The 19119-nt window shown below is 43.1% G+C and overlaps 1 protein-coding gene and 1 long non-coding RNA gene across 5 annotated transcripts in view; one reads left to right on the forward strand and one right to left on the reverse strand.

Annotated features, from left to right (window-relative positions):
- Window positions 1–19088, reverse strand: part of LOC311108629 (dnaJ homolog subfamily C member 5-like) — a 23602-nt gene extending 4514 nt beyond the window's left edge. The window contains exons 1-6 of one of the 4 annotated variants that reach the window (XM_084151309.1): window positions 18682–19088; window positions 5464–5612; window positions 4987–5200; window positions 4028–4184; window positions 2312–2413; window positions 363–2275 (exon numbers count right to left, since the gene is read on the reverse strand). In XM_084151309.1, the coding sequence (XP_084007435.1) occupies window positions 2157–2275; window positions 2312–2413; window positions 4028–4184; window positions 4987–5200; window positions 5464–5603 (732 nt within the window). In that variant the 5' untranslated portion in view covers window positions 5604–5612; window positions 18682–19088 and the 3' untranslated portion in view covers window positions 363–2156. Of the gene's footprint in view, window positions 1–362; window positions 2414–4027; window positions 4185–4986; window positions 5201–5463; window positions 5613–18681 lie in introns of those variants that run through there. The other 3 variants (XM_084151308.1, XM_084151307.1, XM_084151310.1) reach the window with 3 other exon arrangements.
- LOC311108631 lies at window positions 7971–18671 on the forward strand. Its single transcript, XR_014610524.1, has 4 exons — window positions 7971–8782; window positions 12707–13683; window positions 13943–14257; window positions 14491–18671. It is a non-coding gene; the product is annotated as an uncharacterized lncRNA (long non-coding RNA).
- Window positions 19089–19119: the final 31 nt, after the last annotated feature.

The raw sequence follows: 19119 nt of genomic DNA on the forward strand, positions 1-19119 counted from the left end.
GATACACCATCCAAAGCGTAATTGATAACTTCACCATGCTCAAAGGGATATTCAGTGTCTGCTTTTTAAATTTATTTTCACCCATCTACCAATAGGTGGGTGCCCTTCTTTGCGAGGCATTGGAAAACCTCCCTGATCTTTGTGGTTGAATCTGTGCTTGAAATTTACTGTGGGACCTTACAGATAATTGTATGTGTGTTGTACAGAGATGGGGTAGTCATAAATCAATCATGTTAACCACTATTATTGCACACAGAGTGAGTCCATGCAACTTATTATGTGACTTGTTAAGCACATCTTTACTCCTGTACTTATTTAGGCTTGCCATAACAAAGGGGTTGAATATTTATTGACTCAAGACATTTCAGTTTTTCAGTTTTTATTAATTTGTTTTAAAAAATCTAAAACCTAAATTCCAGACATTATTGGGTATTGTGTCTAGATCCGTGACAAAATCTCAAATTAATCCATTTTTAATTCAGGCTGTAACAGAAGGAAATGTGGGAAAGGCCAATTTGTAAGTCGCTCTGGATAAGAGCATCTGCTAAATGACGTAAATGTAAATGTAAAGGGGTATAAACACTTTCTAAAGGCACTGTACCTCTTCGTAAGGCCCCAGGGGGATCAAAGGGTTGTGTTAGCTTATGACAAACAGGGACTGTGCTTTTAGCACATTGCTCTCTGTCCTCAACATACCCACAGGCTAGGTTTTCAACTAACCAGCCTGACATTGTATTGATGTTTTTAATCTAAATAGACGGCTACTGTTTATTGAAGGCAGCTAATGTCTTGTGGGTTGAGTGAGTACTTGGCTGCTGTGGGGCCCTGTTTTGTCTTGTGAAGCTCACTTGTTACATCCAGTTAAAATGCCTAAAGCCAGGAGTACACAACACAATTTTGGCGCCGATTTAGCTGTCCCAGTTTTTGAGATCGGAGACAAAATCCCCATGTTGTTGCCTACTCAGGGCACGCGGCCGTCACCGACGCTCATTTAATGTGAGCAGGAGACGCAATCTGAGGGCTACCGATTCCGTCTTTGAGCAGCCCCAGACATCCCGATATTTTCAAACAGGTTTGATTTTATTGGCACAAAATCTGCAATGCTTTTGTAGTGTGAAATGTGCAACGACAAGTTTTGAGAACGGTGATCAGCAATAGCCGATGAGCGCTCGCCAAAGAAGACAGTGAGATGACGTTGTTTCGCATCACCCATGTGTAGACTCTTTCGAGCAGGAGCCTTAAACATTTACATACATTTACTTAAACCAAACGTCAACTCGTTACAGCTCTGAAGTTCACAAGCAATAGAAATTTCAACTCTGTATGTCATGTGTCAATGTCTGACTGAAAACGTTTATGGGGCTGCTTTGAGCCACAGCTCATTCTAGCTACGTTAACAATCGAATCACATCATTGTTTTCGCGAGACAGTGTTATGGTATCGAGAATCCTCACGACCAAGTGAAGACTCTTGTAGTGTGTGACCCCCGTCTGTGCCAGATCGTTTAGTGTGCGCAACACCCCGTTGGCAAGACGAGAAACTACAGGAAAGACGATCGTTTAAAGTGAGAGGCTCAGCGATGTTAACATTTCGAAAGTAGTGTAGTGTACACCCGGCATAAGCGTCTCTGTGGTCTTGTTGGTAAGGTCATGGGATACTTGGCATTGATTAGGCTATAGCTTAATGACCATAAACCATGCCTAATTAACAAAGAGATTACATCCACTTTATCAACAAGGCAGCAAATAGTTACTACAGATATATTCACGATGGACCAAACACTGCCAAAATACTTAGCAATCAATTAACTTAAATTATTGTTATTGAGTAGCTCTATCCATGGCAAAATTAGGTCCACTACATTATATACAAGGCAAGCTCATACATGCAGCCATGCTCAAAACATTTTGAAGCAACAGCCATGACATCTTGCAACACAACACTGACAGGCAAACAGAATGGATGGTTAGTGAGCCAGTCAAACAAACAAACAGCTGAACATAGTACAAAAGGCACCATGTGTCACTATGAGCAAATACAGTCTGGTGAAACGGGTTGGTCTGGGGCGTGGCAACGTGCACAGGAAGCGTGACAGATGGACACGATGCAGCTGGGTTGAGTACAGCAAGTACATCAGGGAGACGGGGGCTTACGAGTCATTTAGACTCCGGCAACGTTTCGCCTGGGTTCTCAGCAGCCACTGGACTGGTCTGGTTGTCAACCACTGGATTGGAAGGGCCTCGGCTGTTGGCAGGGCCTAGGCTGTTGGCAGGGCCTAGGCTGATGGCAGGGCCTAGGCTGATGGCAGGGCCTAGGCTGATGGCAGGGCCTAGGCTGATGCTCTCAGCCACAGGACTCGATACAGCTATAGGTACGGCTACAGGTATGGGCTGCACAATGATTACAGTGTCACCTGATGGATCAAAACACACAAACATACAGAAACACCTCTCTGTCAGAATGAGAAAAACCAGGCTTGCTCATTGGGCCAGAATATACTGATATGTTATCCCCATACCCATACCGCCTTGGGGCCGTTAGCTTGTCATGTTTGGTTTCGTTTTCAGTTACTGTAAATGAAGCGCAGTTCCTGTTTTTGTGCGATACAGTGACGAGATTATTCATATAATCTAGGTATTCGCCTGAACATGTGAATATCTCTGAAACCAATAGCAAAACAAATTGCATCATCATTTTGCTTATAATGCCTTATACTGTAAGTCCAAATGGTGTGAAAGTAATTTGGGCTAAGGGTCGTGACTACGGGGTCACCATGGTCAATCCTCAGAACAAAAAACAAGGCAATTAGGAGTCTAGTCCTTGGGACTGTTTGCTATTGAGTGATCTGCTGTGTAGAGAGGCAACATGAGTCAAGGAGCTGTGAGTCATGTCCTCAGACCAACCAGTTAAGGGCACGTCACAGAAGGCTGAGGCAGAGAGCATCCTCTGAAATCTGACAGGATTGCATTTAACTTCCTCATCTCGCCTCTGTCTCAGCCCCTGTCCTGGCCTGTTCTGACCTGCACTGGGGACCACTGATGGGAGAGGGTAAAACAAAGAGCTTCTTGTTGGGTTTGAAATGTTGGAACAAAAGAAACACTGTTGACATTTCTAACTGTTAATGTTGACATGTTATTGCACACTGTTCTGACACATGCAGAAACACCAAACAACAACATTATATTACCTGTTTTGTATCCTTGTGGTAAAGGAGCATTGTGATACAAAGCACATTTCTGCACTAGCTGATAAAACATTATCATCTAATTTACTGAGGAGAGTAATGATTATAATTTCAAAAATATTTAAATACATGTCAGAGCTAGGGCTATAACTCGGATAGTATCCTCCTCTATGATACGAACCAGCAGTCTCTCATTCAGAGTATGAGTAAGCTATAAATACCTGCACTTTTAGCTCTTCTGCTTCATGAAGGTAATCTATGGTCTAGCATGTAGCCTCTACCTCCTGAGCAGGACCAGGTGCTGGAGACCCAGAGTCCTGCCTAGCTGGACTAGACACTGGTGCTTGTCCCCTCCCCTCCTCCATTCCCTCATCCCTTCCTCCCCATCCCTGTTTGGCTGCTCTGGCCCCATCTGTTTCCCTGCCTCTCCTCCCTCTTCTGTCCTCCTCTCCTGCTCTTTTGCTCTGAAAGGAAGTGACAGCGTTAAGTCAGGCTGAAAAACCGACATCTGCGAGGCGGCCTGTTGCTGAGGTAGCGTGGAGGGGCGCCAGGACACAGGAGAAGGGCCAACACAGAAGGACAGGGACTGGGGAGGCATACTGTATTTATCCTGTTACACTCCTCATGAGCTCTAGCCCACCTATTGTAGTCTATACAATAGAAAAATGCCTATCTGCATAGCACACTCAGTTTTCTACCCAATGCCAAACAGTCCCCAGCCTACTTACAAGTGCCACAAACATCCTCCCACAGACTACCTGCCACCAAACCAAAATACCCCCTCCCCATAATGTCCCCCCTCCCATTTAAAAACTCCCCCGTCCCCTCCCAGCGTGGTCTCACCTCCGTCCGTCTCAGCTTTGATCTGTGCCTCCAGGTCCTCTGGGTCCACGTACTGGTAGTGATCATCCTCCTCCGGCGGTTTGCACTTCCCGCAGCAGAAACAGCAGCAGCAGCAGCAACAGCAGCAGGAGAAGACGGTACAGCACACGGCCATGGTCTGCAGCACCAGTGCATAACACAAACACACAGCATTATCAGTATGGAGCATTTCCCCATCACACATACCCAGCCGGGACAGTCACCCGCTTTCTTCCTGCTCGCATGAGAACTTAAACATGTCTGGCCTCAGATCTACAGGGTAACCCAGTGAGAGAAGCTAGGGGATATTAACAGCAGAGACAGTGTAATACGTGTGGATGCTCTCAATAATCCTATTGTACCGAGCATTTCTAGGGTATAAATAAGTGGAGCGGTTTTGTTTATCCCTGAAATGTTCCTTTGCTTTTTAGTTTTCTTTGTAGATGAAAGCAGAGAGGTTTGTGAGACAGTCAGTGGCTCTTCCTCTCTGCATCTGGACCACTCTACTTACTCTACTCAGCATCAAAGGCCACACATCTCAGAATGACTGAGCACAACTACACAGAACACAGTTCTAAATAAAGACTGCTTTGCACCTGGAGCCATCTGTCTGACTGACTGAAACAGAAAAACACAGTACACTGACAGGTTCAGAGGGAGGTAACTATGACACTTGTCAAAGCAATTATACACAGATACTTATAGACTGTCAATGTACTCCCAACAGGGATTATAGTAGGGTGTCTAATGCATGGAGAAGACCGAGTACTAGACAGTGAATTCTAGTTATAACCATGTCTAATAAAATCCCAGCAGGTCTTAGTGTGATGATTGTGTGAGTGATGTGGCTGTACACCCAGGATAACAAGGATAACCTAATGTATTACCCTGTTAGACTAAAGGTGGTTTTGGGGGGTTACGAGGTACTCTCTCTCTCTCACCTTAAACCACCACTTGGACATGAGGAAGTAGTATTTGACGCTCTCCTCTCCAAACTGATCGGACACGTAGAGGCCCATGGAGCCGTACTCGTCGTAGATCCTCCTCTTGCCGTCATCATTCAGGATGGAGTTGGCGTTGTTGATCTCTTTAAACTTATCTGCAGCCTCCGGGTTGTCTGGGTTCTTGTCTGGGTGGTACTTTAACGCTAGTTTCCTGTAAATAGATGGATGAATTAAGAAATGCATGGATGAATTAATGAATCTCAGTCCACACCACCACATACAAATTAGACGAAACTCTAAATCCTATGAAGAGCTTATACCTCATTAAAAGTAATTGTTCTGTGTCTGATGGACCAACTCCTGAATAAAGCTGATCATTAACTTGCTCCGGGAAATGGAGAAACAGGCTTACAGGTGGCGAAACAGGCTTACAGGTTATGTGGCTATAACGACCAGAGACAGGCTGAGTGTTACCTGTAGGCTCTCTTGACGTCCTCAGCGGAAGCTCCTTTCTCCAGGCCTAGCACCTTGTACAAGCTCTCCCCTGTTGTGGACATCTTCCTCTGGGGGCCTGGCCGGTTTGGCTCAGCTGCGCCTGTGCCTGTCGTGGCCATGGCTGAAGTCTGCCAAGATACACACAGTCACACAGGAGGTTAGCACTAAGTCACACTGACACACACACGGGAAGTGTGGCACTGAGCAGGTTGTCACTGTAGCAACAGAGACATGCACCCTGCAGTATTTACCAGACCTGTTCTTAAATCTTTACATTATTTGTCCAAGGAGTAACTACATGTGTGTGTGTGTGTACTGTCTGTAACCATAATAGTCTGAGTATTATAGCCTGGTAGACATTGTTTAGCCTAGTATACCCTAGGGAACTGGAACAGCTCTGCCTAGAATATCCCATCTCATAAACCCAGTGTCAATACAAGGATACTAAAAAACAGTATGAACCAGCAAAACACAAGGATATAGCATTCAGCACTGGCTGGGTTTATGTTTTAAAGATTTTCTGCACACACATGTAAGGGCTGGGCCTATACAAAACCCTTACAGATCATTTAAAACCACAATACACTCAATTGACAAGTAGGCTTAGCGCTGATGAATTTGGGATTAAGCTCCAAGACTGCGTGTAGTAAAGTGCAGCAGCATGTGTTAAACATGAATAATACATCACAACTGTAGAACCTCAATCTGAAATCCCCGTGATTAAAACAAAGCAGAAGACCAGCTGGGAGACTACAACACTCCACACAGCACCACATTTTGCTGAACAGGACAATAGCCCTGCTGTGGCACACACACACACACACACACACACACACACACACACAGTGACTACTGGTGACTAGTAATACCCCGGGAAGGCCTGAGCTAAAGGCGATTACGTTTTGCTGATCTCGCACAGATTACTCGTCCAAGTCAACATGGGCCAATCCTAGACTGGCCCTGGCCTGGCGAGACAGCCCTGAACAGCCAGCACCGCACAGAGACAGGCTTAGGAGGCTTGGCTGGGGAGGAACCTGTAGTCTATAGGTTGTTGCGAGGGGGAACAGTAAATGGTGGCAAAAGGCTACACGCAGTAGCAGAGTAGCAGTAAACTACGCTACTTGGCCATTTCCCATTGATTCCCTTCAGGCTGGTGTTGTCCCAACACTGAGAAGGTGGTCTTTATGTAATTACCATTGTCTTACATTGGAACTGGTCAGTCTCCAAGTCAAGGATTTCCATCTGCTTAACAACCACCAAACTTTACTCACACACTTCCAAAGCTCGGACAACCAAAGACATTTAGCCAGCAAAGCTTGTTTTCCACCAATAATTACCTCTGCTATCCGGTCTGTCTGTCTGTCGGCCATTCACTAAAGCCCCAGTTCCAATGTTCCACTGGCTCAGGCCCAGCCTTAACTCTAATCAGTTAAAATAAAGTAACTTGTGAATAGTCTGTAGAGAAAAGGGACTTCACAATTACAGGGGTAAATGGGGTAGAGAGTCAGCACGACGAGGCATCCAGCATTTTAGACAGGACCTACCTAGGCCTAAACTGATTGTCTCCTGTGCATTGCAGTAAGATAAATAACTTTGTGAAGTGCATACTGTCATCTCCTTTGTTTCATTACACAATGCCAGAGCATGAGGCATTCATTATCAGACCCATTATCTCTGCCTTGTCAGTGACAGTGACGATTGATTTGTTGACCAAGCCTGTACTCTGATCATGTCACCTTCTTGCAGACAGTGTTTTCTCATCAAAGCACAATGTGTCTTAGAGCTGTGCCAAGCCTCTCTCATGGGCCCAGAAACCTGTGAGGGGACTAGCCTAGGGACACTGAGACAGCACAGTGGGCTGAGAGAGAGGAGAAAAACAATTAGTTTCTCCTAGGGCAGGGGTTCCCAAACCTTTTCCACTCGGGCCCCCCTTCCAGCATTGAGGAACATCCTGCGCCCCCACCTGCACGCGCGCCACTTCTATTTCTATGGGTACAAGCACTATTCATGACACAAACTGTTCACACCCCTCTTGTTGGTGGAGAGAATTTTGCAGGTTTAAAGCTTATTTCCTGCAATTCTACACATTTTGTCATGGGGTGCAAAGAAAATGTTGCTGTTTAAAGCACATTTTCTTGCAATTCTATACATTTTGCCATGTCTACTATGTATTCATGTGATATTTGAGTGAGAAATTACAACAATATCTATGGGCTAAAAAAACTAAATAAAAAAACCTTAGCTGACATGGGCTAGTTGATCTGGACATTTCTGACAAGTTATAAATAGCTCTCTAAGGTATGCAATGACTAACATGACAAGAGGAACTGATGATGCACTACCCAATTTCGAAATTGTACCTTCTACTATTTCAACTTTCAAGAGTAAGTTTAAAGCCGGACTGAGTTCCTTAAAAAAAAAAAATTATAATAATAATAATAATAAGGGCCCCACAGTTTGGGAACAATTGTCCTAGGGGAGAAAACCTGAAGACACCTTTTCAACAACACACAGATCCCTTGATTCCTGGAAGAGATGTGACAGGATGTGTGTTTGTTATGATTATGCTTCGGTTATGGTCATTACACAGTTTCTGCGTTATAAAATGTAGGCCAAGTGGTCTTTCCCTGTGTGTTCCACACTGGCACACGTCAAACGTTGTGACATAGAGTAAAATGTGTGCATCCAGGTAGGTTTGAGCTGTATCCAGATTTTCATATTGCCATACTGTCCTTCTATCGTACCAGGATTTACGGTATTACCGGCATAGCACACAAGGGGGCGCTAAAAACGCAAGAAAAGCACATTGGGCCTCTATCACCAGAATGCTAACAGAATTAGCAAAAACTAATAGTGAAATCAAACGCTGTTAGCTAAATGCTAACAAGCGAAAAACTAACATAAATGAATTGCAAAGGCAAGCAAATCCAGCTCAAAGTTATACAAGCACAGCTAGTAGCTACCAAATGGAAGGGAGAGCAGCATGTGTACACTGAGCAGATCGGAGAAGAAAGGAGGAGGGGGAAAAAAACGCTAGTAGGAAGCACAGGGAAAAAATAGCAGCTGTACAGATAACTCATCCAGAGTGCTTTGACTTCTGGCAGAAAGCCATTATATGATATCTGATGGCAAACATTTACTAGTGAATTGCATACGAGTGTAACTTCATCACCTCGTGTGCCGCACAACATAGACTAGCCGATAGATCTAGAACACTATGGACTCACCAGCTCGCTTTCTCCTGTTGTGCTATTTACAAACAAACACGTGACTGGCTCAACTGTTCTGGGGAACTACGGTAAGCTTCATAATTTAAAATAATGTGACAGGTGAAATTAAGAATGTAATCTGCTTTATCTCCTAAGGTATTGCACAAGTTGACTGCAGGTAATAACTTAAAAAGTAGCTACAAATATTTACATTTATTGAAAAACGTCAAATAAATAGTTTTGACGGTATTGAAAAACCATCCTGTGGCTTTTTCCAAATACAACGGTATACCGCCCTAAGCCTACATCCAGGCCAATTGGATTTGACCCTTCTGTAAGAGGCCTCTGTGGGTTAGCGAAAGTAGACATGGCCCAGTGCCTGTCAAAGCCACCACTTGACACTCCGGAAAAGACGACAGCCTGACAGCACTTCTAGCTGTGAATCAGTCTGTACACAGGCTCTGACAAGCGCTACCTAATAGGCTAGTCCCTCACACAGGCTTTGACAAGCTCTACCTAGTCGGCTAGTTCCTGATGTGGAACTTTCTCACACTAATATGCAAAAAGCTCATTGGCATAATTGATATGCCTAAATAAGGACAGAGACTATATTAATGGAAGAAGAGTGCTTTATCTAGGCCTAAGTAACTATTTCATTGGCCCTACTTGCTAATTCTATCAACAAGTCAGAGATGGAAAGATCAAACAAATTTGAAGAACAGCCACCGTGATTATGTGACAGCCAAATTATTTTTAATGTTCCTCAGAGAGTGTGAAAGAGAGAATGCTGAGAGAGGCTGCAGCACTCAAACAGTCTACTGTCAGTGCTGGGCTAAATTAAGAGTCTTTTGTATTATTTTGCAATCCTCTTGTTTCTCACATAAAGGCTATTTTTAGCTGCCTTTTCAAGTGATTTGAGAGCCGGATGTTGCCTCTTACAGAACTTTCATAAACATCCCAACTACTTCCGTACCTTGTCAATGGAAAACTAACATATCTGCTTTTATTTGCCGCCATAAACTTTAACAGCAGCAACCTCTGGTTTAAGGTTGAAACCTGAGATATATAAAATAAAATACAAGGCCTAAAACATTGCTACAATGTTAAACATGCTTCAGTGTGGTGTAAGGACAACTCAATGACCAAGACAAGTAGTAGGACAGACTGACATTTCAACACCTGCACCTCTGCTCATAACCAGAGTATAAACTAGGCCTAACCGACCCAAAAACTGGGGCAGGGCTTGACTAACTTTTTTGCCACTTGTTCTTCGGACATGTAAAACAAAAATTTTAAAAATGGTCTGTAACACAATTTTTATATCATTGTATGACGCAAGGAACCACTTCTGTTTACTACAGAGAATCAGACAATGTAGGCTACACTCTGCCTATTGGCTTCTTTGCATTTTCAAACTGGTCTTAAAATACACAACTGCCCCTTTAAGGCTCTCCTAGAGGATGGTTGGCCACACTTTCAACATTACAATTACTAAAAAAAAATAATACTTTTGCAATTTTGTACATGTCTACTGTTCAAAACACTCTGGGGCGACAGATCCAAAAACCATACAACCCCTGCACATAAACACATTCAAAAAAGCAAATGAGGCTGACGCAACAGATCAGAACGTATAGCTTAAAATGTTGATAACGTTTTATTTCTTCACATTATAAACTCAACAATGCGCACGTCTGTAGGCTATTATCGAATGTTCCAAACTTATATTAGGGAATAACATCACTCTCAAAAGCACACCGCACTCGCGAGGGGTTGAATGTTACAGAGTAGCCAAAGGCCGGCAGATGGTAATATTGAGTTAATCTTACCGTCCAAACGCATTGTATGCAGCCGACAATGTCAATACACTCCTATCCCCCGTGGACCGGTTCATACCTAAAACATTCTCCATTCCAGCTACAAAAGCTTCGATTTCCTCAAATGTATTCAATGGTGAGAAGGCGGGGGTAAAACGGGGAAAATATGCATACTTTCCTTGGGAAACAATCAGGTTGCAGCGGTCGGTTGTTTACCCCTGGCTGAATGCGGGGCGCAACATCAGGAAGTAGCATTGGTGTTTCAAAAGAAAGTACGCATATTTTCCCTGTTTTTTTCTCGCCATTAAATAAAGTCAAGGAGGAAATTAAAACCTTTGCAGCCTGAATGGAGAATGTTTTAGGTACAAACCGGTCCACGGGGGATACGAGTGTATTGTCGGTTGCATACAGTACAATGCGTTTTGACGGTAAAATGAACTCAATATCGTCATCTGACTGCTTTTGGGCTAGTGACAGAGATGAAAATGTAAATTAGAAATGAAGGATGGGGTAATATAAAGATGCATCAACTAGCATGGGTTACTGATAGACTAGGATTATGCCTTTGGCTGCTGGACAATAAAATAATGTTGATTTGAAAACCAACAGAACATGAGAAAAATGCTGGTTTCAATGGCATATTAAGTGTTTATAAAATAATTCCCTCAACATGTCTATGGTCGTATTTTGGCTAGGCTACTTTGAAACAAGGTAAAACATGCTTTATAAAATAAAAAAAACGTCTAGGTTTTAAACAATTCACTTTATAGTTGAACAGTTTTAAAATGCTGACCGCCTCTGCTCAGATTCAAGGTGGGTGATGTGGGGTGCGCAACAGGCACTGTCCTTCACTCTCTGGTCTTTACTGGCATTTAGCCTATATTGATGTAATTAAAAGTCTCATTAAAGTTTGACTACATTTTCTGGCGCTTCATGTCAGCATCGGTTTGGACATGAGGCTGTAGCCAATATGCACAGGCTATCACCTACACCAGGATTTCCCAAACTCGGTCCTGGTGTAGGTGATTTCTTCGTTACTGTATGTACTTAAGTCGTTTTTTGGGGTATCTGTACTTTACTATTTATATTTCTGTCGACTTTTACTTCACTACACACTTTTTTTTGTAAGAATACTTTTACTTTGATACATTTCCCCTGACACCTTGCTACAAAATCAAATCAATCTGAAGCTGGAAGAAAAAAACTAATAATGTTGGAAAAAAGATGCAAGCAACATCGGCGAGTCGGCACACTCATGGGTGAACTTGTTTTGCAATGCAGCAGGCAACGACATGCAGAGTTGATACAATCCTCATACATTTGGGCAAATCCAAGGGTCCTAAAGTGCAAACCACAACCACCTGGGAGCCTGTCACTTGCAAAACAGTCATCCACTCAGTAGCACTTTGCCCAAGCGTGTCCGAAATCGCTCTACCACCTCCCAATGATGACGAACACCCTTGGCTGTATCTAAAATACATGTTTTCTTTTCTCGGAATGAAGGATTCATCCTACCGGATGAAATGTCTTATGTTTACAAAAAGTTCAGGAAATACTAGCATTCAAGAACTCACCTTTGAACCTAAACAAAACACATTGAGGTAAGCCTACTGTTAGCATGCTAGCTAGAATAACGTTAAACATTTTTAGCATGCTAGCTAACATTAGCTAACCTAGCTAGCCCACATTGCTAATGCAACAAGCAGTGTTAGTTGATGCTAGCTAATCCTAGCTATATACCTAAATAGTTCACTAGCTAGTAGCTACCTACTTTAGCTGGCTAAAATGTGCCCAGATTCGGAAGCTGTTTTAGCTAACACAATCTAACTCAACTGACACGAGCTAACTAACTAGCTAGCTAACTAGTAGTTTCCGAATCTGGGCACATTTTAGTCAGCTAACATTAGTCTAGCCAAATACCTTTTCTCTAAACACCTGGTCAAGCTAGCTAGCTAACTAATGTTAGTTGATAAAGTTGTTCTTACCTAACTAATTACTGTAGACTTAAGTTATTGACGTAACCTACTAGCTAGATTAATTAACAGTTTTTTCTCATTGTAATATTAAATGGTGGTCACAAACTCTCACTTAACCAATGTTGTTTATAGCTTTCAAGGATCCTATACCTTAAGTATTTGGTGATGGTAGTTATGTAGCTAAGTAACTGTCTCTCTTTTCCTTTTCTTCTTATTTCAGAGAAAGCATGTACACCATCTTAAGAAGTATGGAGAACTGACGGTAAACACACTGAAGAGAAAACATGCCCCTAAGACTCCCTCTACCATCAAGCATAGCACATTACTGAAGACAGTGTCTCAAAAATCCATCGACAAAGCTGTGGTGAAGTATGGGGTCCAAAGGCTCCAACCATTCTCTGTTGTAGAACAAGAACCGTTCAGAGAGTTTGTCCAGGATCTGCAGCCTAACTCAAAGATCTTATCAAGGCCCACACTGCGCTCCAGGATTGATGAAGCCTCCACGGAAATGAAGAAGGTGACTGAGGCCATGAGAGGAGTTGACCACATCGCCACTGACTGCTGGTCTGCAAGAAGACAGAGCTTCATTGGTGTTACAGCCCACTGGATAGACCCTGACAGTCTCAACAGATGCTCTGCAGCCCTAGCCTGTAAACGGTTGAGAGGATCGCACACCTTTGATGTGTTGGCAGGCGCCCTAAATTACATCCATTCTGAGTTTGAAATCCGGGGTAAGATTGTGAGAACAACAAGACAACGGCTCTAATTCTTGAAAGCTTTCCACGTTTTTGGAGAAGATGAAAACGAGGCAGTGGAAGCAGTGGGTGGTGAAGCAGCTAGGACAGGAAGAGAGTGAATAAGTGGAGTTTGTTGATGCGATCCTGAATGAAGATGATGGTTTTGAGTACCAGCTGCCAAAGCACCAGCACTGTGCTTGCCACCTACTCAGCAACATCCAGTGAGGCTTACAGAAAAGTGTCCCATTCAACATTTGGCAAGTGCCAAGCACTTTGGAACAATTGCGGAAGATCCACGCTTGCAGCCGAAACGGTTGAAGATGCTTGCGACCTCCAGCTGCTGTGCCCGACTGCTACAATGTGGAACTCCTGGTTCATGGCTGTAGAAAGACTCCTGAGGATCGTCAAAGACAAAGGAGAGGTGGCCGTCAGAGTTCTCTGCACAGACTGAGGTTCCAATGTAAGTAAGGATTATGTATTATGTTATCATAATTTAAGGTCTTGAATGTTGTCTAAATTATGTTGCAGTGTTTCCTGACCCTTTGCTTGGGGACTAATAACTGTTTCACATGTTGTAGCCATACACTATCATTGATCCATTTAGTCAACTACTCATCCAGCCATTGATTACTGTAGTTAAATCAGGTGAAATGGTTAGTGGTCCCCTTTGTATAGGGTTAGGAAACAGTAATATATATATATATTTTTTTTTTTTTCAGGTTCAATCCAGCTGAACTCGCCTTCCTCACAGAGCATGCTGCCACCATGAGCCCAGTCGAAAGGCCATCAACATCCTGCAGGCTGAAACCAATGTCCAGATGGGGTGGCTACTTCCAACTATCAACCTGCTGATCACAAAACTTGACCGAATCAAGTTGTCCCTGAAGTACTGTAAGCCTCTGGTGGATGCGCTACAACTGGGACTTGAAGAAGCGCTTCAGCCACGTTTCACGACCCTGAGCTGATCGCAGCTGCAATCCTTCTCCCCAAATTCAAAACAACATGGACAAAGTATGATGCCACCATCAGAATGGGTAAGACAACGTGGTTAATTAACGGTATTTTATTATTCATAAACAACTGTGTATAGTGTACATTTTGACACTTCATAGATTTGAGAACCACCCATTTAAACAACAATCCTGACTTTGTGGTTCAGTCCAATGGGTAGCCTACTTAGCCCTGTTGCTTGGTTTATATAGATGGGGATGGATTAATGTAGGCTCATAACGGCATGATTTCTATTGTCATCTTCCTTGTATTTCAGGAATGGACTACATCAAGGACCACCTGGAAGAACCCTTGCTGCAGCTAGGTGATGGCACCAGTTCAGATGCACAAGCACAAGAAAGCTCCAAACAGGTGGACGGATACCTGGTCTGTTCAGCTGATCATATGGAGTTGCTCAAGTCCTTCCCAGCAGTCTGTAAGCTGTCTCTGAGGCTAAACACACCCTTACCTGCATCAGCTGCATGTGAAAGGCTGTTCAGCATTGCATGACTTGTTTTCAGCCCCAGGAGAGCAAGGCAGGATTCCAGAAACTTTGAAAACCAGCTTTTACTGAAGATCAACTGTCAATTCTTCAACTTCAAGTAATGACAGCTTAATGCTAGCAAGCCCAAGGACACGGATGCCTTATGCGTTTTGTTAATTTATGTTTATAGGTGTCCTTGTTACAAAGGCATGACACACTGATTTCTAATACAGTTCTATCAGTGGTGATGTCCTCATATTCCTACAGTGAGGTTGTGTGCAGTTCAGTACATGTACTTTTGATAAGCTCATCTTTTTTTTTTTTTTTATGTATAGGGTTCTATTATAGGATGTTTTTTCTAAAGCAAAGTAAGTGCTTACGTTTACTGGCTATATTCTTTAATTATTAAGGCATAATTATACACTGCTCAAAAAAATAAAAGGGAACACTTAAACAACACATCCTAGATCTGAATGAATGAAATAATCTTATTAAATACTTTTTTCTTTACATAGTTGAATGTGCTGACAACAAAATCACACAAAAATTATCAATGGAAATCATGGAGGTCTGGATTTGGAGTCACCCTCAAAATTAAAGTGGAAAACCATACTACAGGCTGATCCAACTTTGATGTAATGTCCTTAAAACAAGTCAAAATGAGGCTCAGTAGTGTGTGTGGCCTCCACGTGCCTGTATGACCTCCCTACAACGCCTGGGCATGCTCCTGATGTGGCGGATGGTCTCCTGAGGGATCTCCTCCCAGACCTGGACTAAAGCATCCGCCAACTCCTAGACAGTCTGTGGTGCAACGTGGCGTTGGTGGATGGAGCGAGACATGATGTCCCAGATGTGCTCAATTGGATTCAGGTCTGGGGAACGGGCGGACCAGTCCATAGCATCAATGCCTTTCTCTTGCAGGAACTGCTGACACACTCCAGCCACATGAGGTCTAGCATTGTCTTGCATTATGAGGAACCCAGGGCCAACTGCACCAGCATATGGTCTCACAAGGGGTCTGAGGATCTCATCTCGGTACCTAATGGCAGTCAGGCTACCTCTGGCGAGCACAAGGAGGGCTGTGCGGCCCCCCCAAAGAAATGCCACCCCACACCATGACTGACCCACCGCCAAACCGGTCATGCTGGAGGATGTTGCAGGCAGCAGAACGTTCTCCATGGCGTCTCCAGACTCTGTCACGTCTGTCACATGTGCTCAGTGTGAACCTGCTTTCATCTGTGAAGAGCACAGGGCGCCAGTGGCGAATTTGCCAATCTTGGTGTTCTCTGGCAAATGCCAAACGTCCTGTGCGGTGTTGGGCTGTAAGCACAACCCCCACCTGTGGACGTTGGGCCCTCATGGAGTCTGTTTCTGACCGTTTGAGCAGACACGCACATTTGTGGCCTGCTGGAGGTCATTTTGCAGGGCTCTGGCAGTGCTCCTCCTTGCACAAAGGCGGAGGTAGCGGTCCTGCTGCTGGGTTGTTGCCCTCCTACGGCCTCCTCCACGTCTCCTGATGTACTGGCCTGTCTCCTGGTAGCGCCTCCATGCTCTGGACACTACGCTGACAGACACAGCAAACCTTCTTGCCACAGCTCGCATTGATGTGCCATCCTGGACAAGCTGCACTACCTGAGCCACTTGTGTGGGTTGTAGACTCCGTCTCATGCTACCACTAGAGTGAAAGCACCGCCAGCATTCAAAAGTGACCAAAACAGCCAGGAAGCATAGGAACTGAGAAGTGGTCTGTGGTCACCACCTGCAGAACCACTTCTTTATTGGGGGTGTCTTGCTAATTGCCTATAATTTCCAGCTGTTGTCTATTCCATTTGCACAACAGCATGTGACATTTATTGTCAATCAATGTTGCTTCCTAAGTGGACAGTTTGATTTCACAGAAGTGTGATTGACTTGGAGTTACATTGTGTTTAAGTGTTCCCTTTATTTTTTTTAGCAGTGTATTTTGTCTGTAAGAGATGTATTGCCTATTTGAGAATCCACATTATTTTTATCAGAGCTCTTGTATCCATAAGACTGTTACCTTTCAGAAAAGCTCAAAACAATGAAAAGGTCTGGCTGTTTTGCTTTTTGGATTCACGTTTCATACTTTTGATACTTAAGTACATTTACCTTATGGCTATTTAATATCAGTTACTTTAAGACTTTTACTCAAGTAGTATTCTAATGGATGACTTTCACTTGAGTCATTTTCCAGTAAGGTATCATTACTTTTACTCAAGTATGGCTTTTGGGTACTTTTTCCACCACTGCTTAATATAAGGAATTTGATGGATAACTTTTACTTTTTCTCAAGTATGATTAAGTACTTTTTCCACCACTGTACTTAAGTACATTTTAAAAACAGATGCTTTTAGACTTTTACTCAAGTAGTATTTTACTTGGTGACTTTTACTTGAGTAATTTTCTATAAAGGTATTTTTACTTTTACTCAAGTATGACAATTTGGTACTTTTTTCCACCACTGAATGTTGCCCTCTGATCGGAGTAATTGTTTGACATTGTAATGTGCGATTTTTTGTACTTGTCCATTTAGACAACTTAAATCTATATTCTTCTTGTCTGATGGACAAGAGGACAAAGCTTTAATGTCGAGCCCTGTGGGGATTTGTGTAACTGCCAACTGCTACAAATACTTGATGCAAAAATATTGACATAATCCATGGCTAATCTGTAAAATACCACACCAGGATTTTGCTATGACACCTCACCTTTGACCTCACCCTTTGCAGCCACAACAGCTGGGCCAAAAGGGATTTGAAAGACTGACATATCTACATTAACCATCATCACCAACCTATACTAAAATATAATAATTGTTACTACTATAGTTCTGCTGACAAAAGGCAAAACAAGAACCGTTTGAGCCATCTTTTCTGTGACAGGAGATTGAAAAACGCACAGCAGCTACGTGTTGCTATGACACATGGCAGTGAGAGCTGGCAAGGGTGTGATCAAAATAAGAGACAAAACAACATTATGCAATAGCTAGCTCACACGAGATGAAACCCGATAATGTAGCTACAGATTAGCGATTGCGATAGAAGAATCGATGCAATCAGAATTGTTTCTTGCTGATATAGTAAGGAGCATAACGTTAGGGTTTGTAGCTACAGTTTGTTGGGTGTCTTGTAACCACTGCTGTGTCCTTGTCTTTATACATCGTCCATTCCATGGTCCTAGCACAACCATAATCCCTTGCTAATCTCCACATGGATAATTACTTTACATTTTTACATCCTGTCTTTTCCCCATGCAAGAATAATCTAACGTTAGCTAGCTACATCTGCAGTGCTAGGTAGCAAGCTACAGTAACGTCAACTAGTAACGTCGACATTGCCATTACGTTTGCTCGAGATATGCAGATGTAGCTATCTAAATTAACCCAGGCACTGGCCAAAAAAGTTAGCTAACTAAACTAGCTGTCAATCAATGTTGTCAAGAACGTTTGGGGAGCGGCAATTGTACCGTTAGCTGGCTATTAGCCAACTAGCTAATAATATGAACGCTTATCTATTGTAACTTTTTTGGTTAGTAATGAGAAGCAGGTGGCTAGTGGATATCAACTGATACTTCAAAATGTGTTTCAACTGCGAAAGTCGACGGGCTGCTCCGCTGTCACAAACGCTAATTTAGCCAACGTTGCGCTGATACTGGCTGTCAGAATTAGTTAGCCATTAATTTTCACTCGAATAATGATACCTGAAACAAGCGTGCGTCCAAACGTTGAAATAATTAATTTAACCAACCCAATACTATTCAATCTGCAACCTCGTGCCAGAATATGTCGTTGCATTAGGCTGTACACTATGTCCATGGGATTCTGGACTGTCCTCGCGACCAGAGACCGCACACTTGCTCGCTAGTGGCTTGTTTGATAGCTCAGTAGCTAGCCAAAACCGACTAGCGTAGCTTGAAAATCAGATCCCGTGGCTCAGGTCAGGGTGACTTTACGACGTATCTTACCTTGTGCAAATTGGAAGAGGTATATTTCGCTGTAGCATAGAGGCATCCACTTTTTATGTCAAGATTGCCAGACAATGTGTCAATGTATCCGCCCCTCCTAAAACTGCTATCTACTATCGTATCAGTACCATTAGCCACAGTAGACAAGAGACGTCTGATTGGTTGAAGCCCTCGTCTCAGAAGCAATGAACAGCGTCGTCATATCCGTACACATTATTTGGCACTTGTGAAATTCAAATTCAAATAAACTGTCTTGGTTTTTCTACCTACTGTAATTCTGTGTTCTATTAAATATATAAAATTGTAACCAACTATGATTGATTGAGCCAGGTTTGTTGAATGGTCGGTCTCATGTTGGACCACCACTACTACAGTGCTGCCATCTAGTGTTTGAAGACAACTGGGTAGAACCACATTCACATGAGAATAGCTTCATTT

Source organism: Coregonus lavaretus (genome assembly GCF_964263955.1).
Source record: "Coregonus lavaretus genome assembly, chromosome: 33".
In the NCBI taxonomy this organism is placed as follows: domain Eukaryota; kingdom Metazoa; phylum Chordata; class Actinopteri; order Salmoniformes; family Salmonidae; genus Coregonus; species Coregonus lavaretus.